General features: G+C 38.3%; 1 protein-coding gene across 1 annotated transcript; it reads right to left on the bottom strand.

Moving 5' to 3' along the window:
- Nucleotides 1–4,346: 4,346 nt before the first annotated feature.
- On the bottom strand, nt 4,347–20,449 carry gaa2 (alpha glucosidase 2). The gene is given in 22 exon segments (XM_054604046.1): nt 4,347–5,678; nt 6,344–6,490; nt 7,731–7,895; nt 8,709–8,807; nt 9,693–9,834; nt 9,917–10,065; nt 10,160–10,311; nt 11,219–11,352; nt 11,465–11,582; nt 11,674–11,758; nt 11,837–11,950; nt 12,079–12,189; nt 12,280–12,411; nt 12,516–12,634; nt 13,569–13,688; nt 14,301–14,397; nt 15,299–15,464; nt 15,599–15,744; nt 17,449–17,729; nt 17,732–18,026; nt 18,823–18,946; nt 20,306–20,449. Coding segments are annotated over 21 exon segments (2,928 nt in total). The 5' UTR covers nt 18,916–18,946; nt 20,306–20,449; the 3' UTR covers nt 4,347–5,615.
- Nucleotides 20,450–24,056: the final 3,607 nt, after the last annotated feature.

A 24,056-nucleotide genomic window follows, 5' to 3' on the forward strand; every position in this document is an offset into this window, starting at 1 on the left:
TTTGACATTATATCTATTTTTTTTTTTTTTTTTTTTTTTTTTTTTTTTTGGTTTGACTGATTGCCAAGAAACCACTACACTCCTGTGGGAAAGTCTTTTTTTAAATTATTATTTTATGTTCTTTTGGCACATTTAAGATGTTAAAGCACTACAATAAAAAAAACACCAGTCAATCAGCTGCCCTTTAAAATAAACAAAAAAAAAACCACACACCACATACATTGTGTGCAATTATGTCATCATGTTACTCCTCCTCTAAAAACCCACCCCGAAACTACAAACTGAGGATCATGTCCTCCATTTCTCCTCATGAATCACCTCCCATATAGTAAGTTACCATCACACATTTACATGTTATACTATAGGAAAATACAACATTTGATTTAAGTATTATTACATGGAGCTATTTGAGGAGACGGTGTAACCAGTTACCCAGGTGTGGTTGTTGCTTTTGCAGCCCAGCCTGTCCAGTCCTGTCTGCTGGGTGTGTGTCTGTTCACAAGGTCACCTGACACCTGCACACGTGCTCCGAGCAGAGAGCAGCAGCTTTGTTATGCTGAGTCAAACTTTCTGTACGTTGCTTCACAGTCTTTCATCGCTGTAAAGTGTTGGTTTCTGGTCATGTTTCCGTGTGTCTGTTTGGCAAGGCCACAGTTATATAACAATACATGCAGTGTCTATTCATAAAACACCACAAACACGCACCCGTGTCATGTAAACATCAACTATTACCACAACGTAATATACCACGGTTTATTTGTTTTTTCTCCAAACAGGTTTTCTTCCATTCATTCTTCAAATTTTGAAAAAGTTGTTCCTTTAGTTTCCTGATGGTCCATCCGCATTTTCCAATAATTGGCTGCCATTTCCTGTAGGTGTTGCCTCCTTTAAATACATTGCCATCACTCTTGAGAAAGTTTAGTCAACAAGAAAACATTGACTAATCCTAGTTCATTTACCTTGTAGTGCTAAAGCAATTCATTTCATTTACTACCATAATCCCCTTTAAAGCTACGCTACAATGATGTCATCACTCGTAGTTGCGAACCCATTTAGAATTTTCACACAATTTCTCAGTTCCTCTCAGATTTATGGAGATTTTTAACATCTTCTACCTCTTCTTTGTCCTTTTCTTTGTTTAATTCTCTCCATTTTTTTTTACTCTGCCTCTAGACGTTTGTGGATGCTTAAACAAAGCTAAAAGGAGAGCCAAATGTTCCACTTTTGAATGTAAACAGTTGTTTGTCAACTTATTTAAATATCACAGCTTTATGGTGATAACTTTTTGCTTTGTTTGCTGCCTCCATGTGGCAAAAAAAAAAAGACAATTAAAGCGTCTTTAAAGTGAGTCTGATTGACTTTTAAATGCATCTCCTCCGGTGGTTGAACTTTGCACCTTGGCGCTGTGATGTAGAGGTGAACTCCTGGGTGTGGTCAGTACACGATGACATCACTGTTGGGCCAAACTTTCAACCAGAAGAGCTGGTTGTTATTCAGCTTCACTCTTTAAATGTTTCTAAGTTCAGCTTCAGGAATTCTGCTGACATAAACCGTGTTTCTGAATTTAGACGCAAATTAAGACTAGTGGATATTTTGATATTCAAATTAAAAAAAAAATAGGATTCTGCAGGAGGTGTAGGCTCCTGGGTTCCTTCTTGTTAAACACAAGTTTATTAATCATGGTTGATCCTTTGCATGAGTTTGCTCTAAGCTCTTGTGACAGTGGCGTTTTAAAAAATCACTCCACACGTTATGACTTCCCTCTCTATGTCATGGGTCAACCTATTTGTTTTCTATATTTACACTCATCGAATGACATTCATGTGATACACAGTCAGAAGTTTGTCGTCTGCCAGATGTTACAGAGGAGCAGTTACATTAACACTTACATTAACCCTCTGTCAGCTGAGGGGACATTAACTGGACTCTAAAACCAGAATGTGATTCTGTATTTAGTAGACGATGATTAACAGTTTGAGTTTGCAAAGCAGACACACACACACACACACACACACACACACACACACACACACACACACACACACACACACACACACACACACACACACTGCTTTAGTTAAACCAACGATAAGAGAGCAAAGAAGAAAGAAAGACTAAGATAAGTTAATTTGATAACAGGGTAAATATTTGTCTCAGCACACCTTTGAGGAAACTGTAGGTGTGGAGGCCGAATGCAGACGTGTAACAATGACTGAGCAACCTGCACAATACTTGAAAAGAAGTCTTCAACTGATTTCAATCATGCAATTTTCACTTTTTTTAATGTTCATGTATAACATTTTTATACGTAATCATTACTGATATCTAAAACTATAACCACAAACCTAAAAATAATTCCTAAATGATCCTCAAAGTAGTCAGGACTCGCCAAAAAATGACATTGTATTTACAAAACTAGTGGTCTTGATGGATTTTAAGTGAATATAAAGACTTTGTTGTTTGTTGTTGAGCTGTTTTTGTCGGTTTGAGACAAACTTGTTAAAAATTGTGTTAAAAAAAAAAAAATTGGGTTAAAAAACAAACAAACAGAAAAGTAAAGTATAACAATCAAACAATGAAGCTGCTTTTAGATTTTCTTTTCCGACCCTCCAGACTCTTTTTTTGCACAATAACCATCTGTCAAAAATGATTAAATGAAATTGCTTTCATTCAATATGTAACAGATTGTTTTTCGGTGAAGCTTTCAGAACGAAATGTGCGACAGAAATATGACAAAACCTCAACAACAAAAAAAAGCCCAGACTGAAACATTAACAATGTTTCTGTTTCCCCCCCCCCCTAAACAACGTGTAAACCCTGACACCACATCTCTTTTTTTGCTTTTACATATCAGTTCCCAGTCCTCCCACATGCTTTAGGGAGCACGGTGAGTTCAAATCAAACATGTGAACGATCCCCTAAAAAGAGTCCTGTACTTTGTCCCCCCCCCCTCTCTCTCTCTCCACACATGCCAACCATACAAACACCCCCCACGCACAAATACTTAATCCTCCCAAATCCAGACAGGAAATGCCCTCGTCAGTAGAGCAGAATGCTTTTGACAGACCCCCGCTGTTCTCTCTTTCTCTCTCTCTCTCTTTCCTCCCCCCCCTCTGCAGAATGATATATGTGCCCTCCAAAAAAAAAAAAAAAAAAAAAAACCTGCCATCTGGAAACAGTTAGCCTGTGAACGTTTGCACAGAGCCAATAAAAACACGTCTATCAGTAGTGGAGGATGATTCAACTCTGCTATCAGAGGGGGGGAAATGTACAGGACGAGTTGTCTGCTTTCACTTTCTGTATGGAGGATATGTGGGTTTGTTGGGGGACAATCCAATACTTGTTTGGTGTCACGAGATAAACTTCAAGAGTTCACAGATTGTTTTCTGGTGGGTTTTGCGATGGAGGGCAGCACATTCTAGATGTTAATTATGAGGGGGAAAAAAAGTTTATTTAGCTCAGTCCTCAGATGACCCACGTATCTTAATAACAGACATCCTGAGACTCTTCCTTCTGCAGGACGTAACTGCCTGGTTTGAAATGTTGGAGACTAAAAACACACATTGAGAAAGAGAGAGAGAGAGAGAAAGAGAGAGAGAGAAAGAGAGAGAAAGGCTGCAGAGCTGATTAAAGGGAAACACTGACAGAAGAAAGATGTGATTTCTTAAAAAAAAGTGCCGTTAGAATAAATGATGCCGTAGAGACAACAGTACGAAGATGTTATACATTTAACATATATTAATATTGGATGTGTGTCTGTTCATTTGAGCCGACGCACACGAGGATTTTAACCTTAATAGATGTGAAGATAAATAAAGTAAACTTTAACCTCACATCTTGCAGTTACTCAGTCTGCAAAAGTATTACAAAGATAAGACGGTCATATTTGAATACCAGAGTAAAAGTGCATGTACTTTAACCTCTCTTGGTTACTAAGTACTTTGGACCTAAATACCTTGTTCGTGGATGATTTGATGAGAGGTGGAGAGACGGGGGAGAGCTTTTGTTTTGTTTGAAGCTCGTACTTTTTGAGTTCAAACCTGAATTTTTTTTTTTTTAAAGTGACAAACATTTAAAAACTGACATCCCATATTTTTTTTAGCCTTTGGTATAAAACAGTATCTGTTGTGAGGAATGACTCCAACAATCATCAGAGCATTGAGTAAGTGTGTCCTCTAGTGGCACACAGGTTTCAGCACCTCAGGGAGAAAATTCAAATAGGCAAGATAAAAAATATTCAATAAAATGTATTCATATTAAATCAACTTCTTTATTTATTTCTACCTATCTTTGCCCCAAAAATATATTTGTCATAAAATAGAAAAACAATCCAGCAGAACTGCAGAATTTTTCATCTTTTTATTAGAATTAAATTCAAGCAATAAAACAAAAAAATAAAACACACAAATAAATGATGAAATACTGCATTTTTCTGTCACAATTTCAGTTACCTTAACGCAAAAGACAGTAAAATATACTCAGTTTCGGTATCTTTACATGCTTACAAATATTTGGGGGTTTTGTGTCGTTTGCGTTACAGCACACATGCATCGACGGTTTTCACAGCTGGCGTTCTGTAAGAAAAACTACGATCCAATTTTAAGATCAGCAAAGTTCCTTTATTCTGCTTACATTTTTACCTTGAAGCTGGAAAAATGTAAGCAGAATAAAGGAACTTTGCTGATCTTAAAAACTTGAAATGTATTTTGCTTCAGGTTTTATTTGCATTCTGCCGTCAGAGGAAACCAGAGAATTCAAAGTAAAATGATTGCAGAACACATATGGCTGGACTAGTGCACTGTACTTATTAAAATTAAAGTTATCCTCGTGCACAGCAGTACCGTGGTCATCAGAAGTTAAAAACAGGCTTTAAAATGTAACGCTGAACAAAAGGATCATTTGGTACAAACCCAGAAACGCTCACAAACAGGAATCATAAGGCACCTGTAGCCGCTTTTACAACACTGCAGTACCAATTAGTGCAAAAATAAGCTGTAAATAGCATTAAAGCACATACAATGCATGACATCATGAACTCTGTTCACGCTCACATTTGTGGATCATCCTCTATTTCACTTATTGCACAAAACCTTTCCGCTGATGAGAATCTTTTAAAAAGTGCAGATTTGATTTATGAACTGAAATAAAAGCGAAACTAAAAAAAGCTTTTTCATTAAATCAGATGAGAGTTCAGCGATAAATTATCAGGCATTAAATTAGATTTTCCACACAGATATTTAAAGCAGTGTCCAGGCTACTCTAGGTCAATAGTTGTGTATTGTAGTTTCATGTGTTTTTGTCCATTTTTTTTTAAACGCAACACTACAAATTAAAACAAACTTGACTCGCTTCAGAGAACCTTTTTTTCTGTTCCTCTTTCCTAAAAAGACGGCACATTTTGTTTCTGTACTCCAGCACATAAGATATGAAACGCAACGATGACTCTGAGATTAAAATGCTGACTTTCTACAAGTCCTGCGCTGTTCACCCAAAACAAAGCAAGTTAACCTCTGATGTTCTGGACTACAGAGACAAAACATCGCTGTCCTTAAACATAAAGACTGCACCGTGTGCCAGCTCGTGACTTCAACAGGAAAATAAAAACATGTGATTCTTTACATCCAGCTGATGGTGAAGTTCTGACTGAGGATGAGACCGAGATCTGCAACTGTCAACACCTGCGGAGAGAAAACACGTTTCATTCCAGCATGAAGAGTTTCTCCATTCTGATAAAAACAAATGAAACATGATCATCTAAACGCCTACACAACTCTGTGGATTCAGAACTCTGTATTAAAACTCCAGTAAAGACCAGTGCTGTCACACAGTGGTAGAAAGTAAATTTCCCCAGGTCCTGCATTTTAAGTACAGTTACTATACTTTTTGTTTTCCCATTTTATGCTTAAAACTACCACTTTCTACTCCTTTACATTTATTTCCAAGCTAAAATTACTTTTCAGATTAAGATTTTGCATAAAAAAGTAGGTGATAATTAAAAAATGCTGCTTACATGTGTGAACAATAATGATCCAATAATTTAATAATATAGCACTGACTGGGACCATTGAGCATAATGAGTCATTTTACTTGTCCTACTTAAATACACGTAATTTTACTGGACTTTACTTTTACTTGAGTAACATTTTAAATGCCGAGCTTTTAACTTGTAATGGTGTGTTTTCACAGTCTGGTATTCTTACATTTACTTCAGTAAATTATATTTACGCTTCAACTAGAAGTAGAACACTAAAGGTGAAAGGTCTTTGCTGTAATTATATGTCATTTTCTAAAGTGACCGAGCAGGAACATGCGTCACAACGACACGTTCCCCTCCTGACCTCACCTGGTTGGCTCTGTAGTTGAACGCCGCATCTCTGGAGTTCACCAGCACTCTGCTCGGCTCCTGTTTCACACCGTAGAAGGAGGCCGTCTCCACGGTGATGTACGTGGTCTCCACGTTGCTATGGAGCACCTGTGATGTCATCACGTTCTACAAAAACAAGCAGACGGACGGCAGTGTTAAGTTAAGCAGCGACCCTGATAAACCTGCTGTACACTTACAACCCAACGGCAACCAGCAGACAGATACAGTCAGGATCTAGCTGGTGAACATAACGGAGCATTTAGCTGCTAAAAAACAAAACAATATATTTCCTTCAGGAGTAGATGTTGACCAAATCAGAGCTAAAAGCAAGAGAGAAAGTTGGAAGCCTGTGTTCAGAGAAACCACTCAAATTAAGGGTAATGTTTCACGTGTGCTAGATTGGTTAATTTGGAGCTGTTTGCAAGGAAAATCTTTACAAATTACAATACACAACATATTGCTGTGACATGACATATCACGTTACCTTGACAACGTCATTACATGTTATGTACAGTTGTGGGTTTTTATTTTTATATTTTTTACTCCTCGGTTTGAGCGGCTTCCAGGTTGTTGCCTTACTAGTTGGGATGTAAATGTCAAGAAATCTAATTATTAGTTTTTGTCAAAACAGCTTCAATAACAAAATGAAAATAAACATTTGATGAATAAGCCTGGTGTGTTTTTATGCTTAAATGTTTCTGTGTAAACTGATTATGCCAGGCTGAACCTCCATGTGCTTTCCTCTTTGTTTACCTTTTGTTTTTTTACATCCCCTGGTAACCCCGCTACACACAACGCTATGAATTATGGGTAATTCCCTTAGGCAAAAGTCAGAAGGAATGCAGACTTACAGAAAGAGCTCATAAAGGGCCGAAAATGTCTCTGATTAAGCCCTCAAACACTCGACAAATTGACAGCGGGACGGCCTCAAACCCTAACGGACTTTGTGGGAACGTGCCTCAAAGTCTGTGAGTCTGTGAGTGTGGGAGAGTGGGCCAACATGTCTGCTTTGCTTACAAGTTGTTTAGCTGCACCCTAAGTGGCCAAAAAAAGCCTAAAAAAACATCCTTGAATTCCTACACTGTGTTGTGCATCACTTCTCTAACTGCTGTTGGCCAAAAATATACAATGTGCTTGATATGAAATGATGTGCAGTGTATTTAAATGTACAGATTTTGACAGCAAATGCATAAAAGCTTCTCTGTAAACATGCAATTTTCTAACAAAAACGTGCATCAATGAGACCTCAGCCTCAGTAGACCAGAATGCACTGCTGCTACTGAGTTTCTCTTCATCTACATACTCAACCATGAGCTGAATAAAACTTCAGACGCAGTTTGTGGAGGTTTTCAAACAGCGTGAGCACCTTAGCGACGTCAAAGACGATGTAGGAGTACAGGTTGTTCTCGTAGGTGTCGATGGTCTCTCCGTCGTCCCAGAACAGATCTCCGCTGGCCGAGCCGTCGTCGGACAGAGCCGAGACCAGGTGGAGAGGCTGACCGCTGCTCACCCACAGCGTCAGGTTGGGAGCCTTGAACACAAACGAGGAGAGAGACAAACAAACTTCTGATTGTACGGTTTGATTTTGTCAGATCCACAAAAAAAAAGTATTCAGTTATTCAAAGAAACTGAAATTCCTTTGTTTCATGTCATACCCCCCACCCAATTTATATTCTGTCATCTACCTTAAAATGAAGGTGGAATGCAAAATAAAATGTCTTTAAAGGCTTAGCTTAAAGGGTCAATTCACTCAAATTACACATAGTTTTCACTGAAACTACTTTTTCCCGGAGAAATGTTCCCAATTAAAATGCTAGATGAGTACTTCTGATATTATTTGTGTCTGTGAAACTGAATGAAAAACTTCCACCTCCAATATTTTGGGGAGGCAAAAGCAGTTTTAGATATCTCAAAAAGTGTATGCTGAATACTATATGGGGTAAAAAATGTTGCATTTGGGGACACAAACACGTCCTCTGCATCATTTGCAGTTAAAGCGACCAACTACAGGAAATCTTACAACTCTTGGTCATAATCTGTGTCAGACTGCTATTTCTTTGTCATGTCAGATGGAGTGATGAATGTCTGGTGAGTCATAAAGCCACCATGTAAATATGAGAAAAACAGATGCAAGCAGATAGATGATATCAACTCAAATCTTCCGCCCTCATGTTGTGAAAATGTTGCAAAACAATTAACAAGCTTCATCCATTGTGCTCGCAAATCTAAGCATCGAAATCTCAGAAGAAAAGGACTAGAAAACTGTACAGTGGAAATGGGCTTAAAAAAAAGAATTCAGAAACTAACAACATTCCTGTAGTTTGAACAAAATAAATGTATTTACCTGTGTTGGTGTAATGGAGCCCTCACGCAAATGCAGGTTGATCTTGTCTAGAGGTGCATTGAGTCGAAGGTCTTCACCCCTACTGTGCAGAGAGTCGCCCTGGGAAGTAAACCATCACATGTACCCATAAGTATACTGTTTACACCATTTTGTTCCTGACTCATACAACACTGAGCACTCTTTGCAACTGCTATGAGTCTGAACATTCACAAAATATTAGGTGCTAATGACGATCACGGCGCAAACACGTCCATTAGGTTTTGCAGCTGAGTGCAATCATCCATGTGGCAAAGTATGTATGCATAGGCGTCGGTTGTGAGGGGTCTAATCCGACCGGATCATATAGAATTGGCTCGGGTTGGACTCTAACTCATTTGACTTTTCTCCTTTCATTGTGCCCATATAGGCCAACGTCTATAAAAATATTAAATCGCATTATTGCAATTTTTTTTATTTTATTTGAGACATTTTTGATCCTGTAGCCCGATACATTTAAAAAAAAAAAAAAAAAAAAAAAAAAAAAAAAAAAGAAAGAAATGTTCATGTATTTTCAATATTGACAGGGCGCTTTTTCTAATTTATATTTTTAATTTATTTTATCAACTGTCATTGCACCCTGTATCCCAAAATAATTTGAGCAGGTACCCCTTATATACAAGCTTCAGCTACCATAAAATCTCTCTGATAATTTCACAAGAATTGCGTGTGTTTTTAAGTGCTGAAATATTTGCAATGAAGCTCATTTGCATAGAAAGGGGCAGATTTTTTTACAAATAGTAATAGTTTAAAAAAATATAAAGTTGCACAGGATCAACAGGAAGCTATTTGCTTGGCAGCGCATTTTGAGGTGCATTTCACTGTTTGCAGGTGATTTGATAGTGACACGATTACTTTTTTGTCTTATTTGCGCACGTTTAGATGCCGTAAAACACCTTTTTGTGAGTTTGTGTGCTGGGCTGAATGTCGAGGTAGTGCTGGTCTTACCGTGTAGTAGTCATACCACAGACCCTCTGGGAAGTAACCATCCACATAGTCGACTCCCGGATCGATCACTGGTGTCACCAATAAACTCTTCCCCCACAAGAACTGTTTGTCAATCCCATATGTTTTTACATCTTTTGGGAACCTTAGAAGTACAAACAGTAAATGAACAGTAAGACAACGAACCTCCAAATCCAGACAAAATAAAAAAAAAATCCAATACTTACTCAAACATTAATGGCCGTGCGACAGTGTGTCCGTTTACATGTGCATGATGGAAGAGAGTGTACAGGACGGGGAAGAGGGAGTAACGCAGCAGCAGAGCCTGCTTCATGGCCGTACGAGCCAGAGGGCTGAACGCTGTCGGGTCCTGAGGCTGTAAATGAAACAAATAAAAATTTGCATTTCTAAATAGAAACTGAAGAACGGACTTTGCTCTTGACTTAGGAGCAGTGACATTAAGACCCCACCTTCATGTCGATGGCGTTGTGGTTGCGTGTGAAGGGATAGAAAGCTCCCAGCTGCGTCCAGCGGACACAGAGTTCCTCCTGAGGCTCCTCGCTGAAGCCACAGATATCTGCTCCCACCAACGGGATGCCAAGAAGGTTAAAGGTCAACATACCTGGAGGAGACAGAAGAGAGGAGAGGGCGGGGAGAGACATCGGGAGGACATGGAGAGGAAAAACATGAGAGCGATAGACACTAAAATGATGGAGAAGCATTCTCAAAATACACAATTTTAGGAAATCTAAATATGATACATTGTGCGGGTGTAACTCCTCCTCATTACGCTGGTTTTGACAGAATAAGTACAGAGTAGTGTGTTCAATAAAACATGTGAAACCATAATGCAGATCTGTACAATCGCACAACCTTCAAATTAGCAGTTATACAACAATATAAGTGTGTCATAAAATCCTATAAATAAACGCCAAATTGCTGACTAGTTTATATTTGTTGAACAACATGGCAATGATATAAATATAAATGTTATAAATGTTGTTTTTGAATGACAAAACACGAACAAATATGAATTGAAGCAGAATATTTCGTTAGTTAAAAACACGTTAAAATTACCTCTATCTTTTTTTTTTTTACATTCATTTAGACTTTTGGATAAAAGTTATTTCCACCCACTTGCAGTGTTCACATTATTTGAGCTTTCAGTCTAATGGCTTTTCATCAGAAGACTTTAAAACACTCTGGAGTTATTAGAAATGTTTGAATCACATAAACCTAAGCTACCACTTGATTTTAATTCCATCTTTAATGTTATTCATGTGCAATACTAAAATATTAGTGTAGCCTAATCTTTATCTGTAACTGTGCAGGAATACCGGTTTTAACCAGAATGAATAGACATGCAAAACCGAAAACTGCACAGCATTAAAATATTGATTTAGCATTTGAATCTCAACGTTATAAAAAAGTTATAAGCTTCCAGGCTTCAAACTATTCCTCACAGCCCTACTACACATCCATTAAAGTGGATTCACATAGCTGTAAAATGTGCAATACGTGCGTCTGACCTGCTATCGAGGTGTACAGATCTTTCCACTGGCTCCTGTTGTCTCCCAGCCAGTGACCGGAGTACATCCCATGACTGGGGAAGGTGGAGCGGGAGATCACAAAAGGTCTCTTTCCCAGAATCCTCTTCAGAGCGCTGGACACGAAACAAGCAGAGACAGGCGGGAGAGTTAAGGAAAGGACCACGTGGCAGAAAAGTTGCTCAGTGTGTCATCATTGTCGTGTCTATGTGTGTTATAGGTCTCGACCTTGCAGACGCCTTAGCCTCCATGAGTCCATAGAGGCTGTGCATGTTGTAGTGAATGGACTGCTTCTGCTGTGCAGTGGCGCACACAGTTTTACCTCTCAGCAAACCTCCAAGTACACCTTAAAAAAAGGAAAAAAAGACATAATTTAACACCACAGGTACTCTGCCATTCTGCATTTGGTCGTGAGATTCGTGCTTGAGATCTCCCACCTGGTGTATAAGGAGGATTTTCAAGACTGTTCGATGGACAACCGTTGGTGGAGCCGTCCAGGAAGTTTGACGGCTCGTTCATGTCCTAAAAAAAAAATGAGATGAAGGTCAGGAAGAAGATATCGTGAGGTGCAGAGAGTCTGTTTTTTTTTCCCATACTTACAATCCATAATCCATCAAATGGAACCTTCTCGTGGAACCTCTTAAGGTTTTCGTACCACCAATCGTGTGTCGCGTCATCAGAGAAATCCGGATACGCCGTCAGACCGGGCCACACCTGGAGGAGGAAGAGACGGAGAATCTTATTTCTAATGGAGCCATAACCTTTTATTTTGAAAACAGAGGGGAGTGCAGTAAAAAGTGTCTTTGGAGTCTTATTTCTGAAACATCTTTACAGGGTCTCACCTTCCCGATGAGTGTTTTTCCGTCGGCATCTTTAATAAAAACGTCTCTCTTCAGCCCTTCGTCGTACGGCCAGTAGGAGCCCTCGGGCTGCGAGCTGCTGATACCTGGATCCTGCAGGTCCGACACACAAACTGTCACACAAACACTCCAAATAATTTAAAACATGCACATATTTAGATGAAATACAAAACGCCTGTGTACCAGGATCATGACGTAGCGCTGGTCGTGATGGTGCAGGTCCTTCACCAGATCCGGCAGCGTGCTGAACTTTGTCGGGTCAAAAGTAAAGTCCATGAATTGGTCCATGTAGTCGATATCGTTCCACTGGACGTCCTGAGAACAAATCAACACACAGGTATGTTTATTTTCCACAAAAGAACGGGAAACAATTCATTCTGACACACAAACAAACAGACACTCTGCTGGCTCAACTGTACCTGGGGTATCCCATAATTCCTCAGGCTCTTGACAACCTCCCAGGTGGAGTTGCTGGTGTTGTAACCCCAGCGACAGAGATGGTAGCCTAAAGCCCAGTAGATGGGCATCGATGGGTAGCCTGTGAAAAGGTGGAGGGATGAGGAGAGTTCACATCTGTACTGCGCTACATTCAAGTACACCTTTATGGAATAAAGTGTAATGCAAAATATTTTGTAATTAATACTGTGAAACATTGACATCCACTAGAATATATGTCTCTTTCTTTTTAGTTACATTGTACATATTTATATTTTTTCTTTTCTATTCTATATTGATGTCTCTTGTCTGTGCAACTACACACCAAAGCAAATTCCTTGTCCGTGAGAGCGGACATAATTACTAAGAAATGCAGAAATTGAGGGAAATTAAAACAAACTCTGGTGTTAAGAGAATTACATAAAGTCGACAAGAGACACAATCTGTGGATCAAACGGTCAGATGTGATACAGAAACAGGTTGTGAGGATTATTTTTAATCAAAACCCTTAATGAAAACACTGTATTTTATGGTCATCGGTTTTTATGTGCGTTGGAGAACAAATGACAAAGTTGCTACTTTACAAAGTTAAACAACCTGAAGCTGTTCATATCTGTGTAGCCTGTGTCTGTCTGTTTATAGTCGTTTTATTCATCCACTAATAGGATTCAAAGTCCATCAGACAATAGTTCCTCCAAGTTACGGAAATGTGGAGAGAGCAACAGTTACAAAATGCCACTATTTTTTATTTTTTTTTTTATTTATTTTGTAAGACTATACTTTTTTTTTTTGTATTCAACCTTAATTTTTCCAAATCTACCACCCAATACAGCAGCAGCAAATGTTCACACAAAAGCACAAACAACTTACTTAAAAACTAACCATCAAAAAGTTAAACATTTCACATAAAAGAAAAAAAAAATATCTGACTTAAAACAAACAGCAAAGTTCATGCTACAGGTCATATACATTCAATATGCTATCAAGTCATGCAGCTACTGAACAACAGTCCCACATCCCAGCAGTCTCCTACTGACCTATGACCTCCACATACTGTTCAATCACAGACGCAGGATCCGGACCAAGGAAAACGTAAAAGTCAAGGATTCCACCGATAGTGCGCCAGGTGAGGGCCGGGGCCGGCTGGAGGACCACATCTGAGGAAACAGAAAAAAACTGCTGATGAAACATTTTGTTATTTGTAAGAAAAATCCTGCAGATTAAGCTACAATTAGGACAGCGAGAGCATGTCTATGAAGCTAAGGAGCAAAGAAATAAAGAAAGTACATGGGATATAAGGAGTAACTAAGAATCTAATGTACAGTTATATAAATACTTTAGAATAAGCAGCTGATTGTCTCTTCTCACGGAGCAACAGCTGGAAAAACAACAACAACAAACATCTGCATTAAAACATTCAACGCTTATTTTCAATATTCCTTATAATGATGGCAAAGAGAAACCAATTAAATTAAACTTTGGCTAAGTTTGCAGAACAATTCAACCTTTAAGTGAGCCCTCAGTATCTTTGTTAGGAAAATAAATACAACATGACCCCTAAATGACCTCTTCACATAACACTGGACAGTTGATATTTACACTGCCGACTGTACAAACGGCCCATTTAGAGACTTCTGCTATTTGTTTCTATAAAGTTGCTTAATGTTGTCATGTGAACTGTTGTGACACTGTAGGAATCATCTGCTGATGTGTGTCATCGCACGTCGTGAAACCCAAAGAGGAAGTATGGAGGCGAGCAGCAGACTGACCCATCGCGTTGCTGTTCAGCAGGAAGAAGCCGTGTGCGTTGCCTCCGTCCTCCATCGCCAGGTAAAAGGGATGAGCTCCATACAGGTTGGTCAGCTCCTACATAGAGAGAGAGAGAGAGAGAGAGAGAGAGAGAGAGAGAGAGAGAGAGAGAGAGAGGGACACAAACGACGGCTCTGTTCCATTTAGTGTCTCAGAAAGCTGTTCAAGTGAGTCAGCATGCACAACACCAGAGACGCGTTCCAAATCACATCCTTTTTGTTTTGACTTTTAGTTCATATTGCAGCTGCAGTAATAATATACGTACTGTTGCGGTATGCATTCAATTCTGACACTGTAAGTTACTCATATATCTGCAGCGCAAAGGATTGTGGGTCAGAAAAGCCAGCTGGCTTGCATGTTGCAACGTGCATCAAGATATAGTAGAACATCCTGGTTATTTTTGGCATACTGTATTTGACATACAATGAATTGGGACATATTATTATTATTATTATTATTAATAATAATAATAATAATAATAATAATCTTTATTTCTATAGCACAATTCATAGAGACAATGTAGCTCAAAGTGCTCTACATTAAAAAACAAATTATTATTATTATAAAAAAACTGAAAACCCTTCCTTTTACAAATAAAATAAACAAAAGTGGTATTGAGAAAGCATGCATTTTGCACTTACATTTTAAGTATCATTTAAAAAAATGTCAACAGATGAATAAGAAGTGAAAAATATTAAAAATGAAAAAAAGTGTTTAGACATATATTTAAAATGAAAGCCCTGTGTTCAGACACACTTAATCTCTTTCTTGCAAACTAAATAAGTTTGGTAGTACGAGTGTCGGAACACACACCTAAAGTCCGCTGTGCATGCCGACTCGATGTCATGGCTTAATGACATCGATAATAGAATCAGCAACACCGGCGCCTTTCCCTTCAGCTGTGCCTTCAGTGTAACTATGAGCAAAAAAAACAAGACAAATGAATGAGTGCCCGTACCATAGGAGGAACATCTCTGGCCCACATGGTGAGCGTGTTCCAGTGCACGTCGTGCAGGAAGGTGGAGCGATGCTCGCCGAGGCCGTAAATGAACTGACTCTGCAGGGAGGTGGAGATCTGGAGGAACTGATCGGCGTAGAAGAGAGGAGCCACTGTGGTGTTGATACTAACAGGGAGCAGTTGAAAGGAGACACAGTATTATAATATTAATCATTATTATTTTAATTGATTATAATGATTGTGATCCGTCGCCCCCTTTTTGTCGCCCATCCTAAAGTAGCCTCCTCAAGTCAGACTCACAGCACTGCTCCCGTGGATCTCCTCTTCACCATGAGACCAAACGGCTGCTTTGAGAGCTCCACGACGTAGTCTGGACTTTCCGCCTTCTTGGTGGCAGCGGGAACAGAGATCGGAACCTCGAACCTCGAGTCAGAGGGGTCGGTAATCTAGATATGGAAACATGGGAAAAACAAAGAGTTTATTATCAATACACAGAACAGAGAATTTATTATTTATTTTTATTTATTTAAATTCTTATTCTATTTTTTGTTTGTTTTTAGCGTTTTATTATTATATTTGATTATTGTGATTGTTCTACCCTGTGCAGCACCTTGAGATTTCTTTGTATTTTAAAGTGTGCTATATAAATAAAATCCATTATTATTATTATTATATTATTACAGCGGTATGTAATAAAATCAGTTTATGACAATCAAAGGATTGGCATAGATTGTATTGGCTTATAAATGAGCTCACATGAACACTGGGTTGATAAGATTTCTCTTCAACTTCTTTTCATGGTGGCGATGAGTTTTCACAGTTAATTACGAAGTACAATATTTCTTTTTTTTAAGATTATTTTTTAGGCTTTTTTTTGCCTTTATGCAACAGGTAGAGAAAGAGAACATGACACGCAGAAAAGGGCTGAAGGTCGGACTCCAACCCGGGCCCCTGGGCTTAAGACTCAACCTTGGAACCTTGGTACTGATACGAATACAATAAGTGCAACAACTAGCACTTATTGTATTCGCTGCACTTATTGAATTCGTATTTGTTTACTGCACTTATCCTATTCGTAGTAGTTTGTAGCACTTATTGTATTCGTATTAGTCTGTTGCAATTATTGTTTTCGTAGTAATTTGCCTCTGCACTATACTTTTGCTCTGGTTTATGCTTTAAGATGCTTGTTTAAGAAAGGAGATGCACTTATGACTTCTGGTGACTAGTAGTTCTCTTGAATACCTATGTTGAATACACTTCCTGTAAGTCGCTTTGGATAAAAGCGTCTGCTAAATGACTGTAATGTAATGTAATGTAATGTACATGGGTCACCTGCTCTACCACAGTATGATTATTTATGGTATTTTCCTGTAAAATATTCCTGAGTTTTGCCAGATGCTCCACCTTCTTAACAAGCTTGTCACTAACTTTGTCACATGGTTAAGAGGAAGTGCAGAGTCAGGTGCTAATTGTTTGTGGGTTTAAGAATGACCCTTTGGCATTGTGAATAGTCACTTGATCAATAAATGAATCAATATAAACCCATTGATTACACGAGCTTTAACTTTAAAAATCACTTTCTCATGACTTTTACACCGTCGGTAACGTTTAGCAGCTGCAAGGTCAGCGGTTATTCACAAAGATATCAGAGTCTTTGTTCATGAAGAACTTGCTAAATTACTAAATATTCTAATATGCCTTTGATGAGATATGTTTTTATATTAGATCAGTATGATTACATGTACCTTCAATCCATGCTAGATCATTGATAATGCCTCAAGTCCTCCACACAGGTATAAAGAGTAAAGCTCTTGAACAAAAAGAGAAACTGCATGCTGGGTATCACTTGATTTTATTTATTTCATTATTTAATTTATTTTATTTTATTTATTTATTTATTTTATTTATTTTATTTATTTTATTTATTTTGTTTGTTTATTTGATTGTCTCTTGTTATTTCATTTTGTTTCTTTGTTTAGTTTTATCCTAACGATTGTTCTTAATGTTTCTTCTATTGCACTGTTTTGCTGGCTTGTCTGTCGAAGCACTTTGTAAACCTTGTTTTTTAAAAAGGTGCTACATCAATAAAGTTATTCTTATTATTAAAGAATGACTGAATGCTCATGCGAGTCCCTCATTCACTCACTCACCCTGACACGTAGCCGTTGTCCTGTCTCGTGACGTATCTCCACCTCCAGAGTGAGGACGTCTGCTGGGTAGTAGGTCTTCACCTCCCTGACCAGCGTTCCTTTCTGCCCCAGCGACGTGTCGTTCACCGAGACGAGCGAGTAGGAAGGGAAGTCCTGAGGATAGAAACACCACGGGATGCCGTTTCTCCCCGATGGGCGGGAGGCAGAGGAGGAGGGTGAAGAGGAGGCGGGGATGAAGCAGCAGCTCCTCGCCTCACACATCTCTCGGGTCACCACCACGGCTCTTCCGGGTAGCAGTCGAACCTCCACGCCTCAGGGATCAAACGGCAGGCGCCGCGGCGTGAAGCAGCTGCAGTGTCGTTGACCCTGGTTTCTACCTGAGGGCCCGGTGTTGGAGCAGCGGCCGGCGACGGGGGCCCGTGAGGCTGCTGGTTGGACGGACGGTGCAGCCAGAACATGGTGCCCAGTAACCAGCCTCCGCAGAGGAGCAGCAGCAGGGCGGCGATCACCAGGAGGCCGGTGGTGACGGAGCATCGCGGCCCTCGTGGAAGCAAGGAGGCTTCCTCTGGCTCCCGCACCTTGAAAACACAACGAGGGAATCATATAAGCAACAATTATTCTGTCTGTATATATAATATTTTAGTTATTGTGGATTTTTAACTTTTTTTTTTAAACTTATTTAATATTCTTTACTGTGTTATAACTTATTTACAATATATATATATATATTTTTTTTTTAACTATTTGCACTATCCTCTCTGCTGCTGTAATCTTGCAAATTTCCCCGCTGCGGGACTAAAAAAGGATTATCTTATTTTATCTTATCTTATTCTGTAAAGACAGGCAGCATTAACAGTGTTATATAGACTACAAATGGATTAAACAGGAAACAGAAAGAAATCCTAAAAACAACTTAAGTGCCACCTTGAAAACGACTTAAGAGCTGATTATTTTCTCGATTAATCGACTAATTGTTTGGTGTTGAAAATGTAAGAAAATAATGAAAAATGCCATTCAGATAGCCCATGGTGAAATCTTTAAATGTCTTGTTTTGTCCAAGAAACTGCCCAAAACCAACAAACATTTAGCTCTCTATCACATAAGTCAAAGGAAAGCAACAAATCCTCATAAGTATGAAGCTGGAAGAAGAAAATGACTATTAATAACAGCTCCTGAGAGGATCAAATCATTACTATCAAACAACAAATAATGAGACTAACACATCTGGATTCTAAAATATCCCAAACTACTGGCAGCCGGAAGAAAGAGCATGGATTTTTCTGCAGTAATTATTTTAGATTTACAGAAAGACACCAACACTGCAGGAGGTTGGAGGCAAAGGGAGCAGCAGGAAACATAAACATATGAACTCACCGGAACTTCTTCATGAACGGGACGAGGCTCTTCTGACAAAACTTCCCTGGAAAACTGAACATCTTCAGGGTTCAGCCGTTTGTATGACACCATCCTGAGAGAAAGTGTTTGTCAGACTGAGCGACTGAACACATGAGAGAAAGAAAGACAGAGAGAGAGAGAGAGAGAGAGAGAGAGAGAGACAGCAGAATGAAAGTTCAGTTATATGACAAATCTCATTTCCTGCTGTTTGGAGCTGGTGGGAGAAGTGAGCATAAGCACTGGTTAGTGAAAAAGATTGTTTCATTTGAAAGTTGATTTCGATGGTTTCATTTGAACCCTATAACAGAGGAATGAGAGAGCAGAACACACTATGGACTATAATGCAATGGTGGAATGTAACTTAGTACATGTGTTCAAGTACTGTGCTTAAGTACAATTTTGAGGTAGTTGTACTTTACTTCTAATTTAGTATTACTCCACTACATTTACTTGATAACTTAAGTTACTATGCAGATTTAGATTAATACTACAAAATATTATAAACAAATGAATCATGATGGAATTAAGATAAAACTTTATTGATACCCTGGTGGAATTCACAAGCTACCTGGCAGTACATATAGCAAAAAGATAGCCCCATTTTAACCGGCCGCAACATTAAATAGATCTATGTATTAATGCACTGATATTTATAATTCAGTAATATAATATATATATATATATATATATTTATATATATATATATATATATCACTCTGAAATGGGCCATTCTGCAGAATGAGTACTTTAACATTTGTACTTTAAGTATATTTGGATGCAAACCTTTTTCTTTTTACCATTACTTAAGAAACTAATTTGGATTGCAGCACTTTTACTTGCAACAGAGTATTTCACAATAAGGGATTACTTAACTTACTTAAGTAAAAGGTCTGAATACTTCTTCTACCACAGATATAATGCAAACTGAGGGATTAAAGAATATAATTTCATTTAAAGTCATTACAGTTAAAACACACACACACACACACACACACACACACACACACACACACACACACTATACTTAACATTTAAGGACACATTAAGACAAAAATAAAGCTGCCATAGACAACAAAGTGTTGTTATATATGATATATCTGACGTCACGTGTTCCTCACACACAACACCCACGTGACTCATCACGTGACGTCACTTTACGTGGAGGTCTTTATGAAGGCCTGTACTGCTATGACGCGTTATGACGCATTTAGTCCAAAGACCATTCATGTATTCATAGCTGACCCTGCTCAGGACAGACCCTGTGCATGTCAAAGGTCACCAGGGAATCATGTGACCTCTTGAATAAATTCAGACATTCAGAAAAAACAACAACAACAACAATTTAACCGCTGACGTCACGTTGCTGACGTCACATGTTGTGACTTTAAACACGCAGAGTTTAAACTTTAGCTCACAGGAGCTAACGGGAGCTAACAGGAGCGTTAGCATCAGAGCCGCTTACCTTTTGATACAGTCTGAGTCGTACAGACACAAGGAGTGAAGCTTACAGAGCAGATGCGTCCTTTAAATACACGTATTGTTTGCTAAATGACCCGTAAGGTTGACATCACTGAACGTCCGCATGGCGTGCGTCTGTTTATCTTCATGTCACATTCACAGAACCTCGGAATTTCAACAACTTCCGTAGAGAAGCGTCTAAAAAGCTCTTTTATAAATCGGGATTCTCAATCTGTTGCTAAATTTAACTACAAATATCATGTAATAATCTCACGTGGACAACGTTAAAAAGACGATGAAATTACTTTTTTTTATGATTGGGTGTGCTGTTTTCTTTTATTTATTTTAATTGAAGGATTCAGGTGTGCTTCCGTCCCACGGTGCTGCCTTCAGGAGCAGCTCTGGGTTTTGTAAAATCTCCAACGTTATATATATATATATATATATATATATATAATTAAAATAAATAAAAGAAAACAGCACAACCAATCATACAAAAGTAAGCTTTATCGTCTTTATATATATATATATTTATTTTAATTATATATATATATATATATATATATATATATATATATATATATATATATATATATATTTATTTTAATAAATATATATATAATATATATATAATAAAATATATATATATAATATATATATATATATATTATATATATATATATATATATATTATATATATATATATATATATATATATATATATATATTGAGAAAGTTTTCAACTAAGTGTTCCAAGAAAATAAAATGAAGTGACTTATTTACATTTTATACTGCAATACTGGTAACATAATCACATTTTATTGGATTGTTATCAACAGGTAGTTACATTAGTTTGGTTAAAGGTTTTACAAAACCCAGAGCTGCTCCTGAAGGCAGCACCGTGGGACGGAAGCACACCTGAATCCTTCAATTAAAATAAATAAAAGAAAACAGCACAACCAATCATAAAAAAGTTAGTAATCTTTATCGTCTTTATATATATATATATATATATATATATATATATATATATATATATATATATATATATATATATATATTTAAATGTAAATAAGTCACTTCATTTCATTTTCTTGGAACACTTAGTTGAAAACTTTCTCAATGGTTCAAGAGATTAAATTGATATTGCTGAAATACTAAAAGTGAAAATATATTGTACATATTCCTGGAAAGTCGTTTTGTGTAAAAGCAATCTTATGTGACATATTGTTGCTGTTATATGCTGTTATTACAATATAAAGTTGAAATGTGGATCTCCAACGTTATACACAACTTTATTCTGAACTGTACTTGAACCTCTGATTATATTATATGCTTAATACAAATGCCTGATCCGCATAACGTGTCAAATGCTGTCTGAGACAAGAACGTGCCTTCACCTAGGAAATTCCCTTTTTCTACATGTCATTAACTCTGTTCCATATTAAGTATGTCTATCCCTTCATTTAATGTAACTATTGATGTCTATCCCTTCATTTAATGTAACTATTGATGTCTATCCCTTCATTGAATGTAACTATTGATGTCTTGATCTATTGATGTCTATCTTCATTGAATGTAACTATTGATGTCTATCCCTTCATTTAATGTAACTATTGATGTCTATCCCTTCATTTAATGTAACTATTGATGTCTATCCCTTCATTTAATGTAACTATTGATGTCTATCCCTTCATTGAATGTAACTATTGATGTCTATCCCTTCATTTAATGTAACTATTGATGTCTATCCCTTCATTTAATGTAACTATTGATGTCTATCCCTTCATTGAATGTAACTATTGATGTCTATCCCTTCATTGAATGTAACTATTGACTCTTTGTTCTTATGCATATAAAAACCCTGGTGAAGATGCACTCAGGACCGATTCCTCGGCAGTCAGTAGCTGACTGTCACTCTGTTGGTTTTTATAAAATATATACAAAGATAAATTTCTCTTTGTTGGTCCCCCTTATTCGGTCAAACTTCCACCACAAACTTGGCGACGAGGATGGGATGCGACGACTGATCTGGACTCCGTTGGAACAACAGAAAAGTGCACTGAATAAAAGATCCAAATAAATTGTCACCATTGTGCCATTTTATGAAAGAAAGATATCCTGGCAGTTGTAGGCAGTCTGGTGTGTGGGTGGAACTGGGATTCCCAGAAAAAGGCAGTTTGGGTGACAAGACAATTAACACAACTGAAGGAGAGACTAGAGAGAAAAGAAGAGAGTGATTGTGAGAAATATGAAGCATTTTCAAAGAAACAGAGAAGGGGATTTGCACCCTTTAAGGCAGATTGGAAAGCGTGGAAGGATGAATGTCAGAGAAGAGAAACACGGCGATTAAAAGGTCAGAATAAAAAAGAGAAGAAAGGAAAGAAAGAACAAAAATCACAAACACAAAATATTAACCAACTATTTCTTCTTCTGTCCGAGCTGAACCCTGGGAAGGTGCATCCTGATCTGGAATCCGCTCCGAAGGCACTTGCAAATGACAAGGTAGTACAAAATGTAAACCATACTTTGGTGTTTTCATTTTTTACCTCTTTACTTAAGATTTCATTAAACTTGGGACTTTTTACAAAAAGTACCAAAACACTGGCAACAAGGAAGATCTTGGGTAGATAATAATGAGAATAAATATGAAACAAAATTGAAATCATACCCCCTAAACTAAAAAGAAATCTGGTTTGAATTGAAATCAAACACTTTTACAAAGCTTGCTTACACAGGTTTAGCACTGAACTGCTGTGCCCAATGGTGGAGGTAGCGGGATCCGAAGGCGTGATGTTGGTCCATCGCCCTTGGACAGAGGCAGACCTAATCGACGCCGTCGCTCACCTGACCCGGCCAGAAAAGAATTCCACTCAGTGGGTAAAAGAATTGAAACATTTTTGCAGAGACTTTAGGCCAACCATGAGGGAAGTACGCAGGGTGCTGCTAAAGAACTTTGGGACTCATTATCACAAAATCAGGGGCTATTTCATTGAAGCCAGAATGCCTCTGCGTATGAAAAGTCCCACATGGGATGATAATGCCAACCAAGAATACCGAGGCTCAATTACAGCACTCTGCACAGCGGTCCAGGCCGCATTCCCAGTTCCACAAGATATGACCGCTCTGGAACTGATGAATCAGGGCTCGGACGAGGCTGTGGGCGCATTCCTGGCGCGCCTCACTATTACTGTCACAGCGGCATGGAGCGCCCAAATGCAATGGAAGGCTTACCACTCTCAGCTTATGAATCAAACTTGAAAAGCCTTTTTCTGAGCAGAATGCACCCCTCACTGGCAGAGGCCTGTCGCCGCTCCTGCATCACCTGGAAATCCTGCAGCTTAGCAGATATATTTGCAACATGCTGAGTATGAAGAAGACTTTCGAAAACGTCAGGACGCACTAAAGAAGAAAAAGAAACAGGAGAAACTGGACGAGGCCCAGCTGAGCATGTACAATGTAATGACGAGATGGACTCAAGCTGAAACGGTGGCGATGGGCGGACCCCAGAGGAGCAGGAGCCACCCGGGGCGAAGCAGGATGATGAGGTAATGCACACACACACACACACTCAAATACGAGATAAAGACACAAATATAACACCAGAATCACCCAAAAAAGAAAAGGAATTCAAAGCAGATTCCTAAAACCGACATGTTTATATATACAATGTATCATGATGAAAGTTATAGAAAATTTCCCACATTAACCTTGATGTAACATTTTTGGTAGACTCAGGAGCTACTACATCTGTT

This window comes from Anoplopoma fimbria, chromosome 9 (genome assembly GCF_027596085.1).
Source record: "Anoplopoma fimbria isolate UVic2021 breed Golden Eagle Sablefish chromosome 9, Afim_UVic_2022, whole genome shotgun sequence".
Taxonomy (NCBI): Eukaryota; Metazoa; Chordata; class Actinopteri; order Perciformes; family Anoplopomatidae; genus Anoplopoma; species Anoplopoma fimbria.